The 16199-nt window shown below is 31.2% G+C and overlaps 1 protein-coding gene across 2 annotated transcripts; it reads right to left on the reverse strand.

The window, feature by feature from the left end:
• Nucleotides 1-1789: 1789 nt before the first annotated feature.
• Nucleotides 1790-7476, reverse strand: LOC137822832 (respiratory burst oxidase homolog protein C). 2 transcript variants are annotated; one of them, XR_011082996.1, is made up of 12 exons: nt 6349-7225; nt 5907-6069; nt 5580-5628; nt 5302-5415; nt 4767-5189; nt 4243-4626; nt 4041-4136; nt 3781-3896; nt 3558-3670; nt 3291-3364; nt 2204-2751; nt 1790-2091 (listed from the first exon to the last, which is right to left on the reverse strand). XR_011082996.1 is itself a non-coding variant. In XM_068627833.1 (12 exons), the coding sequence occupies exons 1-12, from the start codon at nt 6959-6961 to the stop codon at nt 1982-1984; spliced, it is 2793 nt and encodes a 930-aa protein (XP_068483934.1). In that variant the 5' UTR covers nt 6962-7476; the 3' UTR covers nt 1790-1981. The 2 variants fall into 2 exon arrangements, 1 of the variants encoding a protein (XP_068483934.1); XM_068627833.1 differs by having other exon boundaries at nt 3568-3670; nt 6349-7476.
• Between the last annotated feature and the right edge of the window lie 8723 nt (nt 7477-16199).

Raw genomic sequence — 16199 nt, forward strand, 5'->3', positions numbered from 1 at the left:
AAAAATTGGAGATTATTTTTTTTTACATAGTCATGTTCTTAAAGTTTGAATATCGAGCAAAGAACCTAAAATCTCATATCGATACATCCCCCGGGGTTTCATAATTATTTTGTATTAAGTTTGACCAAATTTGTTCTTTTATGAACATAATCAAATGGCCATATCTTGAAAAAAATATGGCTTGACAGTTTAAAGAGATAAAAGTATTGAAAAATATGAAAGGTGTTGTAGTGGGTGTTGGACCAAGCAACGTTACCATCAATTTCAAGTTGGCTCAGATGCCTTCCATTGAGGTCGTATGAGAGAACTTGTTTACTCAGAGAGAATGTTCAAAATCTCAATTGGTATCATGGCAATTGTCTCGTTCACAAGGCTAAACAATTCCTATCTTGGCATTGATTGGGTAATTGTATGATAAGACCATAACACTTTGGAAACTTCGTCTGACCATCCACACTTTGCTACTTATAACCTTCTATTGTGCAAGATTACTTTATTAAATACCTTTGCTTGTCTATTCGTCTAAGGATGTTTGACGGATGTGAAGATATGTTTCATACTAAGGTCGCGACACATTTGTTTCACTTGATTGCTAACGAACTGAGTACCATTCTCTCATATTAAGATCATTAGAAAACATACACACAATATTCTTCCATAGGAAGCTTTGAATCTTCAAGAATGATATTATCGTTAGTGACTCTATCTCGCTCCACTTCATAAAGTACTCAACTGCCATTACCAAAAATTTGAGTTGTCGAACTGTTAATGGAAACGAACCCAAGATATCAATTCTCCATGTATGAAAAGGTCATGGTTTGATGATCAAATGCAACTCTTCCTTTGGGGGTTGATGTCAATCATCGTGTTTTTGGCGCTAGTCACATCTTGTGTATGTCATATTGTCTTCTCGCAAGATCAACAATAATAACCTGCTTTGATGGCCTTGTGGGCCAAAGCTCATCCTCCAATGTAACTTCTGCAAATCCCTTCTTGAGGTTCAGCCAATACTCGGTCGACCTTTGAAGGAGTGATGCATTTGAGCATAGGCTGGTAGTAACCATACCTGAAGAGATATCCATCAACCATAATGAAGGGACAATACTTCTCTATGTAGTATCATCCATGTGTCATCTTTAGATGTTTGCAAAACCACTACCTATTCACTTTTGCCCTCCCCGATCACTCTAGGTGTCTTCAATGTCTCCTATATCATTGATCAGTAGTTTCCTAACTTTGAAGAACTGACAAGCTTGGATAACAAATTGACCCGAGAATTTTGATCCATGAGTACTTGGAGATTTCAAACTTGCTTTAATCTCTATCAAGAACTCAATGACGTCCTTTGATCGTCAAACTGACAAACGCGGGAGTTAGAAATTTATAGAGAAATCAGAGGAGAAAGAAAAAGGTTTTATGGAAAAAAATATGATTATTTTAAAATAAAACTTGTTAACCAAATTTTTATTTAAAAAACATTTTCAGTTTAATAATAAAATATTTAAATCTTATTTTAATTATATCACAATATTTTCTTTACTTCTTACAAAATTTTTAGATTAAGAGTTTAGAAGTGGATGAGCACATTCAAAACTTAATTGAGGGATAGAGTATACCTATCAAAATGGTTGAGTAAATAGATCGGCCAATTTGAATTTTTCTTAAAACTACTATAAACTATTTAATAATTGTTATCGATTAATTCTTAGAAACATGATGGATGAATTGGATCATATAAAGGAACGACATTAAAAATACATTCCAAGAAGTAATTAGAGAGTACAAACTATTTGTTTAGAAAAAATATATTCTGAAAAGGCTCATAAAAAGCATTTGAACATTTAAAATTAGGCTTACATTCATGAAATAGTGCAATGTTATATTAAGTATTTTACCATTATTGACCAACGACCAACCAACCTTTGGTAGTTAATTAGGATTTATAGAAACACGTGTAATGAATAATAAAAGTTTCCACTTATTAGAAATTTTCTTTGTGGAAATCATATCTGGTGGTTGTGTTACGAGAGAAATCCGAAGCTAACTGACCAAGCTCCTTCGTTAACGCTGGTGGCCCACAGTAAAACACCCCTGCATTATAAACAACCTTAACATCATCACATAAGCAAAAGTTGATGTAAACGCTAAAAAGCACTTTCAGAAACAGAAGAAAATGATGTTTAGATGTGAGGAAGAAACTGACCGACACGAGCCCGAGGATAAGTAACTGCAATGCGTTTGTAGACACTGCGCCAATTGGGTTTGGCAAAGTGGGATTTGACACGCGTGCCAGAGACAATGTCCACGCCATTCTTAGCATGGTTCAGAGATTGCAACATGGCAATGAGAGCAGAGCGAGCATCACCCTCTTCATACACACTGGTGCAATAGTTGTGGAGTTCAATCACACCCTTGTGATCCTCTTCAGCCACCTCATTCATCACCCCTTTGAACCAGTCAAAAGAACCTTGCTCCCTTGTCACCCAATAAAAGTAAGCCCTCCTAGTGTTAAACTTGTTCACACCATTTTTTTTCTGTGGGGTTGTTCTTGCTGATTTCCCACTCTCTCCCTCCTCCATGTTCCTCCCCTCTTCCTCTTCCATGGCCTTCATGTTGTTCACTATGTCCTTCACAATACTGATCATTGGGGTGGCTCCTATTCCCAGCCCCACCAGCAACACCACCTCATATTGCTTGTAGTCTTGGGCTGGTGCTCCGTATGGACCATCAATCATAACTTTAGGGAGAGCACTGCATAACAAAAATCAAAACTACTTCTTTGTCACTATTCAATTCAAGATAAGTCCTAAGAATATCAAACACTTTCATCAACTCAAAATTAATAAATTATTTGCTTTGTGGATGAGTCCAAAATCCAAATTATTATATACAACAACTATTTGCTTCGGCCAGTTGGATTACAAAAATATCCAAGCGCGTGGAGGTGGGATGGGCCATGTTGTCGGCAACAATTGTTGTTTATTGACATCCCGACAAAATAACGAAAACAAGTTCGTATCATTAAGAATGTTTCAAACGCAATTGGAATGCTAAATCCACTGCTTCGCCTTCGATTTTAACGAAAAGTTTTACATAGTTTTGGTTTACTGTATATTATTTATTTTGGTTTGACTAGGAAATAAAGGAGAATGATGAAAGGGTAAAAAAAAATTCTTGCGTTTAATTCATGCATAAAGTGTGAAAAGATAATTTGTTTTCTAAATATGTTTGACTTATGTTTAATACTAAGATAATGGTGTTTTTGTTCTTCTAAATGTTGGCTTAATTACCTGGGACTTCCATCTCCTTGCAAGTTATCAGCTCTTAGAAGTCCACTTTTGCCGTTGTCAGGTGGCTGGCAACACTGAAAGACACAAAAAAAGTACAATCCTGGCTCATCAGAAAAAAAAAATCAAAGAAAGCAATGATAAAAACAATGAAAAATAAAAAGTTTAAGTTATATTGCACCGACAAAGAAATTTATGTAACAGTGTTAGGAATAGTCAGTTTTGCGGTGTCAATTGTTGTCCAAATAACACTATCCAACAAAAATTAACCTGAATTCACCTCTGAGAACTTGACTTTGAGACTCCGGGTCCAATCACCAAGTGTTCTGATATGAACGCTAAGGTAATCATCACCAGGGGCAGAGGTTATAGAAAATGGATGCCTGAGAAAGCATATACAATGTTTAACTATGAACAACTTAGATATTGGAAAATAAGAGCATTAAATTAGATGTAGAACACAAGGGTTGCTCATGTTTCTTCAAATTCATACCATTCAAATGGAGACACAGCAGCACAATTAAGAAACATGTATTGTCCACTCCTGTATCTGAATCCCTGGGGCTTTGACATATGAAGAGTCAACACATTTCCAGGATAAACAGCCACCTTTAAATTGGGGAGTGAAAATGTAGTGAGACATACATTTTAAGAATCTTTTTATGAACCAAACTTTATAGATTAGCCAAAAGTATTTAACCATCAGACCTATATTTCTTTCATATAATGAGTTATTTCTCATTCCATGCTCACCTTTAATATTCTCACAGGCTTTATGCTTGATCTGAGTGCTCTAGTCAATCTTTCCAAGAAGTATATAACAATGGGAATAGCCAAATACATCCAGGTCTACAAAACACATAACATATTCCCAAAATGTTAATTGGAATTCAGAAAGAATTTTTAAACTGTTAAGTATAGGAAGCTCTTTACTCTAATGAAGGAAGGTGCTAACCGTTTTCTTGTACCATTCTTTGGTCAAGAAAAGTTTTATTCCGTGCACAATGAGCAGGGCATAGACAATGACAAAGAGATGATGTGAATACCAAAAGGCGTTGAAGCCAGTGAGATTATCGAGGGGCTTGGGAAGCTTGACCCTGCCTCTTCTGAACCAAGGGGTAGCTAAAGTGAAAGCTATTGCCATTAGAACAACCATTATAATCCCTGTTACTCCTTCCCATGATTTCACAAAAAACCAATAACTTGATGGTTGATCTCCAAAAAATGGTTCCATCAGCTCCCACTTCTCACTACTTGCATCAATAAGTCGAGGAAAGTCACAAGAAAGATGATAGATACCATGTATACCAACGCCAATAGCTACTGCCACAGCTATCAACTGCAAAAGAAAAAAAAAGACTATTACAAATTTCTTTAGCTTTTGAGTTTTGAAAGCTTCCAAGTCCCAACAAACATTTGGACATAGTTCTCTTTTAGTTACTCTCAATTCTGAAATGAAGAACCGGAAGTAAACATTACCTTGTGGAAGTTGAGGTTGTCATCAAAAGGAACCATAATGCCAAGTTTGGTCTTGTTCCTGAGCCAGGTGATGGTGTTTCGGCAAACCGGTAACAAGATAATAGCCATGTTCAATTTAAGTGTCTCAGCAGCACCTTTGGCCATGCATACACAATGGCCCATCACCTCATATGCATCTTTTCTCCTATACTCAACAAATTTGTAGGCAAATAGACCTAACATCACAACAATCCACAATACCAATACCCAAGTTCTCTGCCAATTGTCCTGCAGGAAGTACATGGTGTTTGTATACCACCTCCTAATAGGATTTTCTTCATGTGTGGGCTTAAGCTTTAAGCTTAGCATTTGACTCAGGTACTTGCTATCTCCTCTTGTAGAATGGGTCGGTCCATGCAGCAAGAGCATCTCTAGGTCGTTTACCTGTTTTCCCAGTAACAGTCATCATATTACAAAATAAATGTGGCTACGATGAGAATCTATAGCAGTGAATACATTTTGATTCCTATTTTATGAAATAGGCTTATGTAATTACCATGATGAATCCTGTGTCATCAGGGTCAAGTTCCTCCATAATCAAAGCTGCATATTCCTCTGCCTGCTTCTGTATATTTGCCAGTTTGTTGGTAGTGGCACTAAGGCAGATAATCTGAAAACAGAATAAATCACAATCAAGGAAAATCTTATTCCGATGGGAACAAAATATCAATCAGAAAAAGTTTCCCATAAAACTATGCTAACGATTCTGTCAGTTGATGAGACTAAAAAGTGACAATACTCTAATTCCTTAGTGGTGAATTTATGATTCCATACCTCTTTAATTTCTTCCTCGGTGATTCTTCCATCCGCATCTTTATCAACCCTGCATTAAAAATTAAACTTGGTAACACACTTCCGCATTCGCCACATACTCTTTCATTTACACTTTATATACATTAGAAAAAGCAAAGAATAAGAGTATGCTTGGATTGAAGTCTATAAACTTTCAAACTGAGTTTTAAAGGGAAAATTTAAAGCAACACTCAGTTTACAATCAGACCCAATTGAAAACAAAACAAATAAGTTTTTTCAACTAAACTTTTTGAAAGAAACTAAACTCTGGTCAGACATCTGTTTGAAATAAATCAAACATCGCCTTACATGTCAAAGAATGTCCTGAGCCTAGAATCGAAACTCTGGTCAGAAATCTGCTCCCAAAAGTCCTTCAACTGGACCTTAGTAATAGAATCACTTTGAATTTCCCTCTTCCTAGAGAGTGCATCAAAGAGCTCCACTGCAAAGGCCTCTGATTCCTTGTTCATCCCTACAATTAAAACCAAACATATCTCACTAACTACTCTATAGACCAACAACACTTGAAGCAAGATGATGAAAAACATGAGAAATTATTAACGATCCTCAATCACCAAATGTCCATGATTACTGCAATTCTCTATGTGACGTGTAATTGATTTCTACGAGAAAGAGTTAACAAAACTCAATCATGTGTTACATGGAATTGTCAGTGACCATGAAAGTGCTGACCCATGTAATAATTTCTCGAAAATCACGGTCTGATGTTCAGAAACTCAAATATATATACCTATGCACTTGGCAAAGAGAGAGCGATGCAGGTACCCATTAGTGGAAGCAGTGAGAGCATCAAATTTCTTTTCAACCTCAGCCCACCCTGCACCCCCATCAGTCTTGCTGATAAACTTGAGTCCCTTGAGAGCGTGGGAAGCTGCAGATTTGGTCCTGTCATAGTGCACTCTCGCAGTTGCACCTTGCTTGGACGAGGAAGCCAAACGCTTCAGCTCCTGAGACACTTGTTGTATGCGAATGGAAGCACTTCTCACAACAGAAGCACCAAAGGACCTTTTCTTCTCCATGCCTTTACCAAGCAAAACCAGTTTCTCATCTTCCCCCTGATCGCTGTTCCCTGCAACAGGTATAACACTGTGAAGAGCCACAGAGTCTCCTTTGATATCCATAGTGACCTCAACGTAGTCTCCTTCATCTTGTTCCTGGGATATGCTGTGGCCAACGTCAGAGCCGGAAGTGGAGGCTGAAGCGTTGCTCAACTTGGAACTTCTTCTGCCTACCCTTTTGCTCAGTGGTCCACTGTGAGGTGCCCTTTCACCACCAATGAGTTCTATGTCAGAATCACGCAGATGTGAATCTGCAGAAGCTCCTCCAACCTCGTCTGTTCCCATTTTCTTATGCCTGAGTTCGAGGTTCCCAGATGCAGATTCTTATGCAAGTTAGGACAAGTGTCTTCTGAGATACCCAAGATCCTACTTCCTCCTCACATCTTCTCACTTCACACACACATCTGATAAGGTTTCTCCAATGTTTTTGCAATTTCTTGATAAAGAAGAGGTGAAGTAGGAGAATCATATGTTTTAATACTGTGTCATTCTTATTATAATCATAATAATACTAAAAGAAAGAAAGAAAAAAAAAGACACCATTGTCGTGAAAAAACAATAATTTTTTTTTTTAATTTAACAAACACAAGAAAGTTTTTAATTAGCATGATGTTATGTTTGGAAATTATCATGGTTGTGAAGGTCTTTGTTGGAAATGACACACCATTAACATGAATCTCTACATAATTGTGAAAAGTGACATGAGATTTTGGTGAAATTGGTTTGTTGGAAATGAGCTAAGATGGGAGACAATAAAGGAAAATTCCAAAAGGACTTACAGTGATATGTGGCAGGCAATTAAGGATTAAACAAGTTCTGCCTCTCCAAATATTAAAACTCACTCAGACAAAGACTTTAAGAATTTAATATAATATATTATAGACCCATTAATGAAACTATAAAAAAAGAATCCTGGTATGAACACCCTCCACGTGATGATTACTATTGAAAAAAATCTATATTTTTTTACTGAAATGTTAATGTGAAATATGTGCAATTCTCAAAAGTAACATTTTTCTATAAAAAAAATTTGGGATATTTCGTCTTTACCATTTACTTTCTTTGCTTATTGAAATCAAGAAAGTATGTTCTACAACTTTAAGCACTTTGTTGAAGGATAAAAGGTGACTACTTCAAATATTTATTTGCCCATTAGTTTTAATCATTCTTATTTTTCTTCTTACTATCCAATCCTGCACTAACTATTTAATTAAACAAGTGATTAATATGCTGAATAAAAGAATACAATTAACATTGAAATAATATTTGAACTGACAGATTCACTGGCCCAGTTGTTGTGGAAAAGATATTTTATAGTCAAGTGTGCTATCTATTCTTTTTAATTTAATTTTAATGTTTATAAGAGCACATTTATTTGGTATTACTGTCTTATTCCAACTATGTTTTTTTAATGTATATAAGAACATTTATAAGTATGTATTTTTCAGTTATAGTAAAATTTTGAGAACATAAAAAAGGAAATATTTAAAACTATAAGAAAAACATACATGCATAATTGAATGAATAATGAAAGTGCTTTATATTTTGAAGGAAATTAGTACATTAAAATAATTAAAAATCAATTTAAGGGTGTTTTTGTATATACATAACTGCAAGAAATATTCTTAAGAGACGTATGGCGTAGCTTTTATTTTACTAAAAGTTATTTTTTAAATTAAAAGCCTACAATAAAAGTTTAAAGTATAAAAGCGAACATTGTTTGCCAATTTTTTAGCTTAAAAATAAAAAAAAATTTGTAAAAAATATTAAAATAAAAAATTAAATTTGTAAAAACACTACAAATGTTTTAATTTATGAAACTATCTCAGCAATGATTTATAAATTGTATATAACATCAATTAAGGAAATTACATATCGATTACACTAATAAAATGTTTCAGTTATTTTATATTTTTGTTTAATATTATTTAAAAAAACAAAATATAAGAATTTGAGTACAATTAAGTATTAAAAATAAGTAAAGTAATAAATAAATAATGGAAAACATATTAAAGAAGTTATAGAGAACCGCATAATAAAATAATATATAATATTAAAATTAAAATATTGATACACAACAAAGTACATGTATGTATCAAAGTAACAAACAAATACCTTAAAACATCCCACATCATTCAAGAAGTAAAGTACAATATAAGAGAATCTCCAAATGCTCTTTGTAATTTATAAAAGGGATTTATTTTCCTTCTTCTTTCTTCTTTATACTTCAACTCTTAGTAGTCTCTCTTCTTCAATTCATAATCATCTTTTATCTTTTCTGGTCATACTAAGTAAAAGATATTTCACTATAAAATATTTCTATGTGGTCATAATCCACTTTAAAGTAAATTTAATCTTTATTTCTAACTTTTTGGTTATCTTTAAGTGTTTTCAAATTTGCATTGTTATCTTTTAAGGGTTTCAAAATTACACATTTATCTTTGATAAATATTATTCTTTCAATTAGTTCATCATTCAAATCTGTTATAATTGTTTTGGTAATGTTTTATTAAGTTTGTATGTTTTTTTTTTCATTTTCAACTCTCCATAGTTGTCATATAAGAGAAACTATTTTGAATTTGATTTAACATCATGGAGTGTTATTAATACCAAGTTGTTCATAATATTATGGTTTAAATTGATTTGGTCGTATATCTGATTTTATTTGCTCAGAACGAGATATTGAATTTAGAATGCTCAAATTAAATTATATTTATAACTTGCAAATTTTATATTATGTATAACAAAGTTTATCTAGTACAGTGGTTATAGGTTATGTGTTATTTATAAGAGTTAGGTTCAATTTCGTCTAACACTAAATTGTTGATAAAATTAATAATAACAATAATAATATCATTAATAATAATAATAATAAATAATGATTATAATAAATTGTATATTAGAGTAGTACAAATGTGTAAAATTATAACAATATTATGTTTATTTTTAGTTTGGCTGAAAGTCATGTTAAGGTAATTGTATCTCTCTTAAAATTTCGAAATATTATTGTTCAAACGAATTTTGTTTTTTCTCAAGTGACTAATACTTAGGATGTTACACAACGTTTAGGGTGTTACACAATTTCCATTATCTTATGTAGGAATTCTATTTTCATTATTTTTTTTGAAAATAAACTAAATTTTAAAGTTTTGTAAAAAAATTAGTCTAATTTTTACTTTAAGGAAAAAAAAATGAAAAATAAGTCTAGTCAGATGACCTTAATCATAAATCTAAGAGCAGCAGTACTTAAGATACCATAATTTAAAAGTAATTACACCAAGTCAGGAAAAATCAATCTTTTTAAAAAAATATTACTAAAATTTAAAATAATTTTTTGAAAAAATATTAATGATATATATATATATATATATACACGTGTGTGTGAGTGAGATAATTGTTGACAAAAATATTTCGGATAAGAGTGATAGTTATGTAAAGTCTTTCCAATATGATAAATCTGTGTTTTAATTTTGATAATATTTTTACATTTTACTTAAGTTATTTGAATCTATCACAAACTTACGGATTGAATTGTTTTATAAAATGATAATATATTTAAAAAAATTAAAATTATATATATATATATATTATTTTTAAAAGAAATTATATATATAACAACAAATTCCACAGAAATTGAATAGATAGTAGGTGGAGTAAATTGAGAGAAAGTGGTTTCGGCAGGTCTAAGCTAAGCACTAGCTGAGGCAAAATGGTGGGGTCTAAGATAGTGCCATGCCTTTGCAATTTGAAATTGACTTTACTTTGTCACTTTATTATTAGTTGAACCAACACAGAAACAATAAAACATTTAAGCTGCTTCATATTTGATGTAAAAAAATATCTGATTTATAAAATATTCACATTCTTATTTGTTTCACATATTTATTTTTTTTGTACTGGTAGGCTAAAACCGAGAGGTTTAGGCCGAGAACAACATTAAGTAAACGAGGGAAAAAGGTTGAAACCGAGAATGAAAAAGATATATGTTAAAGAATAAAATAAAATATAAATATTACTATAAAAATGAAACCCAATTAAGTTTAAAACCCACAGGAGGAGCGTGTAAGTAATAAAAAGGTGTAAAGAGAAAGTCCAACAGAAAAGGAGAAAAGTCCATTAAGGAAACCCTATAAATAGAAGTTCAGAGTAAGAAAAAGGTAAGAGTGATTTTATCTGATGAATGTTAAACCTTTTCTGACTTTGGCATCGGAGCGACTTGCAGGTACCCCCCACCTGTTGTGAAGAGAAGCCGAGAGCACCAGCCGAGAAGAGAAGCCGAGAGCACCAGCCGAGAGGAGAAGCCGAGAGCACTAGCCGAGAGGAGAAGCCGAGAGCACCAGCCGAGAGGAGAAGCAAAGAGTTCCCATCAAGGAGAGAAGTTAAGTATCCAGCCCAAGATAGTATCCAGCCCAAGATAGTATTCAGCCCAAGATTGAAGGATTAGTCTTGTTAACCCATTTCAAGTGTTCTTGGTCCTTGTTGTAAGAACAATTTTAAATATGTTACCGATATGCGCTAATAAAGTATTAATCCTTTTAAAACATCTATATCAAATAAAACTAAAAGAGAAATCAAAATATGTAAGATATAGAAACCTTTTTTTAAATCAAATATGAAAATTGTTCCTTTATATAAATTATTTTGACAAAGAATGAGACTAGTAGAGTTAATTTTTATATGGAACTAAATATGTTTTTAGTCGTATTTTCAGGTGAGATTGATTCTAGTTCTTATTCGAAATTTTAGATTACTTGTGTTCTTATATTATGAAAACTATTAGAATAAATCATCATAAGTACACAATGTTAATATTTTTTCATGTGACAAACAAACTTTCTACATGGAGTGTATTATAACGTTGACATGGATTGTTTGGTTTGACGAGTGTATTTGAAGGGAGAAACAAAGGGGGAAACAAAGAGTGACAACATTTGATTGGAAATATGAGTAACTGTGAAGAGTGTAACTACAACCAAGGAAGCAAATCGGTAATGATGTAGGATATGATGAAGAAAAGGGTGTTTTCTCCACCCATTGTGTTTCTCTTACTACCTTTCTCACGTCTTTTCATGTTTCTAGAAGCTTATGCTACAAAGTTTATTGCTGGAGATAATCAGTTTTGTAACCCTAATATTAAATACATTGATTGGGTCAAAGGAAGACATTTCTACCTTATATATTGGTTGTGTAAGTTCTCTTTCTCTATTTATGTATGTATGTCTTGTGTCTATGAAAGGACTTTTATTTATGTGATGAGTGTTGTTGCAGACTCTCTCTGAACTGGATCTGATTTAGTACAAGGATGGGATGAGTTAACTAAAGCTGTTTTTTTGTTGTTGTTTTCGTTTTGGTTTTCTGTCTTCAGTTAAAATTTGGGTCTTTCATTGAAATCATGTTGGGTGAATAAGAAAATTGAAAGAATTTGGATGATGTTGTAGAAGAACTAGGAATTCTTGTGTGTATGACCAATATTTGTAAATGAATTGTAAAAATTGGATTTTTAGGAGAATGTCGTTTGGGTTTTTCTCCATTCTCCCTGCCCCTATTTACTTTTGATTTCTTAATAATTGATAACTTTTGTCTAGAGTGACTAAATAAGAAATAGGGTTTTGAGTTTGGATTCTTTTTGTGCTTTTGTTGTCCTGGTCTGCATTTTGTCATTTTGTTGTCTTAGTTTGCATTTATGCTTGTATCTTCTACAAGGCAAAGATTATAACATCCTTATTATGTGCTTGTTCGAGTATTTAACTACCAATTATTTAGTTTCTAAATTTGGTAGCAAAAACTTTTGTTGCTAATTAGATACCAATTTAAAAATTATTTAACAATAATAGAAACTAATTTAGAAACCATTTTTTTTTAGTTTCTAAAATGATCTCTAATTTAGTTACTATTACAACTAATTATTTTAGTCTTTAAAAATTAGTTTCTATTTCATGATTTCCTTGTAGTGATAGTTGTATCATCGTATTTTATTTGATCATCTTATTCTAAGAATATTTCTTTTTTTTTAAGATAATGTTTTGAGACATTTAAGAAAAATAAATAAAAATTGCATCAAATAGTCGAAAATGAATGAATAGGTGTTAGTAATATCTTAGTTGAGAAGCATGTTCGTATATTTCTTTAAAAGAGTATGGTAAGATAGAGAATTACTAAATAATGTAATAGCTGTGTGTTTGAATCAAGTCTAATATAAAGGCTATTTTTTGAATTTTTCTTTAAATTTGATATAAAAAATTAAGACTATATCACATAAATAAAAATATATTAAATTATCAACATCAAATTAAAGATAACACTAAACTAATCTCATAATTAATAAGAAAATTATAATAAACCTCAAAATAATAACCCATGCTAACTATATATATATACAAAAATAATTGAAAAACAATTTCCTAAAAAATCACATATATTTCTCATTTTTGAGAGAATATATTCTATATTTTTTTAACATTTTAACTACTCAAAATATGAGTAATTGAAAAATATTATACTTATACGGTTTGAATAGTTATTACTTGAGCATGGAATGGATTATCAACATTTAAACTATTCTCCACTTTTAAATTTGGAGTTCAATCAGAATTTTTGTCCTTAAAATACATTTCAGAAAGTTAAGAGTGAAAAATATATATAAAAATAATTCTTAACCTCGATGCTTAGACTATACGAGATTATACTAAAATTACTAGAACAATTTATTTTAAGCAAGAGTTTAATGCATTTTTCAGAAGACATGTATCACATGAGTGCTTATTTGAAAGAATTTTCTTCAACTTTGATACTTGAACGAGTAACATATTCTAAAATTTTTATGTTTTCTAGCGGTGTTATGGGTGAGCTACTTATTATTAGTCTTGTACATCTTTATACTTCAAAATGTTTTTTTTTTCTTTCATTATTACTTTTTGCAAAAAAATTACAAAAATTAAGAAAAAATTATATAATACTAAAACATATATTCAAATTCAGTGGACAATTATTGGAACATTTTGAAACCATGAACAAATATGTTGAGTTGATAGTGTTGAAATATTTAGCATGAAATATTAACGAGAAGAATCTGTAGAAAGAAGAAAAAGTGGGCACACGCACACCAATTCACCGTGTTTCATGCCACCATGCTCGCTCCGCACACAAAGGTTGAAAAAACACTCAAGCACTCCAACTTCTACATTTCCACCCATTTTATTTCTATTACTCATCAAATCTTCACTTATGTTAGATTTAGATAATTAATTAACCCAAATTATGGTATGATTTTCAAGGTAATCAAGAGAATTAGTATATCTTTTTAGCTAGTTTCTATTTTTTTCATTAATTAAAAAAATTGTTTGATATTGCAAAAATGTTTGATAATTTTTTTTTGTTTGAAGTAGTATTGTTTGAAATGTTTCCTTTTAAACTTTTATATTTTTTTTTTATCTTTGGAATGCTTATTAAATTTATGTTCTATCCTTTTTAAATATATAAGAATAGCTTTATTATATATTTTAAGGTATTTTACACATTACACAAATTTTATAATAAAAATATGATGTTCCCTTGAGTGCTTTTTTTTTGTATTTTAAATTTGGTTGAAAAGAAAATATTGTAAGATAGTCTATAAGAATAATAGTAAAATATTAAATATGAAAATAAAAATATAGAAATTAAAACTAAACTATACCGTAAAATAATTTATCTATAAATAAAATTAACAATAATTTACAATTAATTAAAAAACTAAATTATAAACACTCAAAACATTATTAATAAAATAAAATAATAAAAAAAATCATATAAACATGCTTACTTTTATGTTTGCAATTTTACATTATAAATTATTTCAACAGATTCAATAAATTATCTAAATATTTTTCATTTAACAGCTATAAAATATTTTCTATTAATTAACTTTTCAACTATATTCTTACTAAATATAGCATTTAATTAAATATCAGATAATAATTATTTAATAACATATTAGTAATTGTTTTAGTGATAAAACATTACTAAAGAAGTATTCGTGGAGCTATTGGTGTGTTATTCTTTTCTAGTTTGCTGGAATCATTTGTTCATCAAACTTGGGAGATTTGAATGTGAAACTTTGAAAAAAGAAATAGAAAAAGTTGAATGCATATAAATTTCCTCTGCATCATTGTCTTGTTGAGTGATTGGAGGAAATAAGAGAAAATAGTGAAAGATACTTGAACTCAAACTGTTAGAAATATTAATAATGAGAAAATATAAATCACAGAACTGTGAAAATATAATTTTATATTTTCTTTAACAGGATAATGAAAAAAGCAGAGAAACAATAAGAAGAAAGTAGAAGAAAGAGATCCAAGATAGAAGTAAAGTAACAGACCAAGTCAAAATAGCAGTAAAATCTGGATTTGGTCAAGTCAAATTTATCTCATAATGTATGAATAATAAAGAAACAACTTTCTTCTATATGGAATATCAAAGAGGGAAAAAAGTAATATTTTGTTCTCTTTCACTACATTTGAAAGATGGAATTTATTTGAACACGCGTCCAACGCGTCCAAGGTAAGATTACAATGTTTTTGGATAGGATAAGATCGACTTTGGTAAATAAGCATTGTGTTATTTTAAATAAATTTTAAAAATAAAATAAAATACAAAGTATATATTTTTTCATTATCTCATTCATAATTTAATATTTTTTTTGACTTTTATAACTCTCCGTCTTTGGAGAAAATTTATTTGCTATTATATTTTTAAATTGGAGTGCTGATGAGTTATAATAATATAAGAACTAAGATTGATATATCAAGAGTCAACAATAGTCGAATTTATGGTTTTCACTAGTCAACAGGTAAGTCAGTTCATTGGACACTAAAGACCAGTTTCTATAGAGATTAATAGATCGGATGTCTGACAACGTTCATGGTCTATCGGTCTCAAGAAGATCCACGTCACATTCTAGGTTAGGTGCGCTAATCCCATTTAGGAGCAACAAAACATGGTTATTTATCCATTGGGTCTGACTTAATCGTCGTGATAAGTATAAGGCCCATGAGAATAGTATAAATAAGAGGGGACCCCCACGGTGAAAGGTAATGCTACTCTGAACCTTGAATTGGATCATTAAAATTGACTTCAATTGACTTGAATGTCAGAATGCCTTTGCAGGTACCCTCCTTCTTTGACATCCCAGAAGAATGGTCGGAATCGAAGAGAAGACAGGAGGAATTCGATAGGGGACATTCAGTATCAGACAATTGTAAGAACATAGATAATGCAATTAGGCTTGAGATTTGGGTAACTATATCATTTTCTCTATCACATCAAATTTGTTGGTGGGGAAGAAAATCAATATATTATTTATGTAGCTTATCTTTAGACCTTTTTGAAGAAGGTTATGTTACTAATATGTTTATTTCTATTGTCGGTAATGTATTTGGGTTCAAGGCATTGCGTGGGAAGAAAATTAATATATTATTTACGTAACTTATCCCTTAGACTTTTTTTGAAGAAGGTTCTATTACTAACATGTTTACTTCTATTTGTC

Source organism: Phaseolus vulgaris, chromosome 9 (genome assembly GCF_000499845.2).
Source record: "Phaseolus vulgaris cultivar G19833 chromosome 9, P. vulgaris v2.0, whole genome shotgun sequence".
Taxonomy (NCBI): domain Eukaryota; kingdom Viridiplantae; phylum Streptophyta; class Magnoliopsida; order Fabales; family Fabaceae; genus Phaseolus; species Phaseolus vulgaris.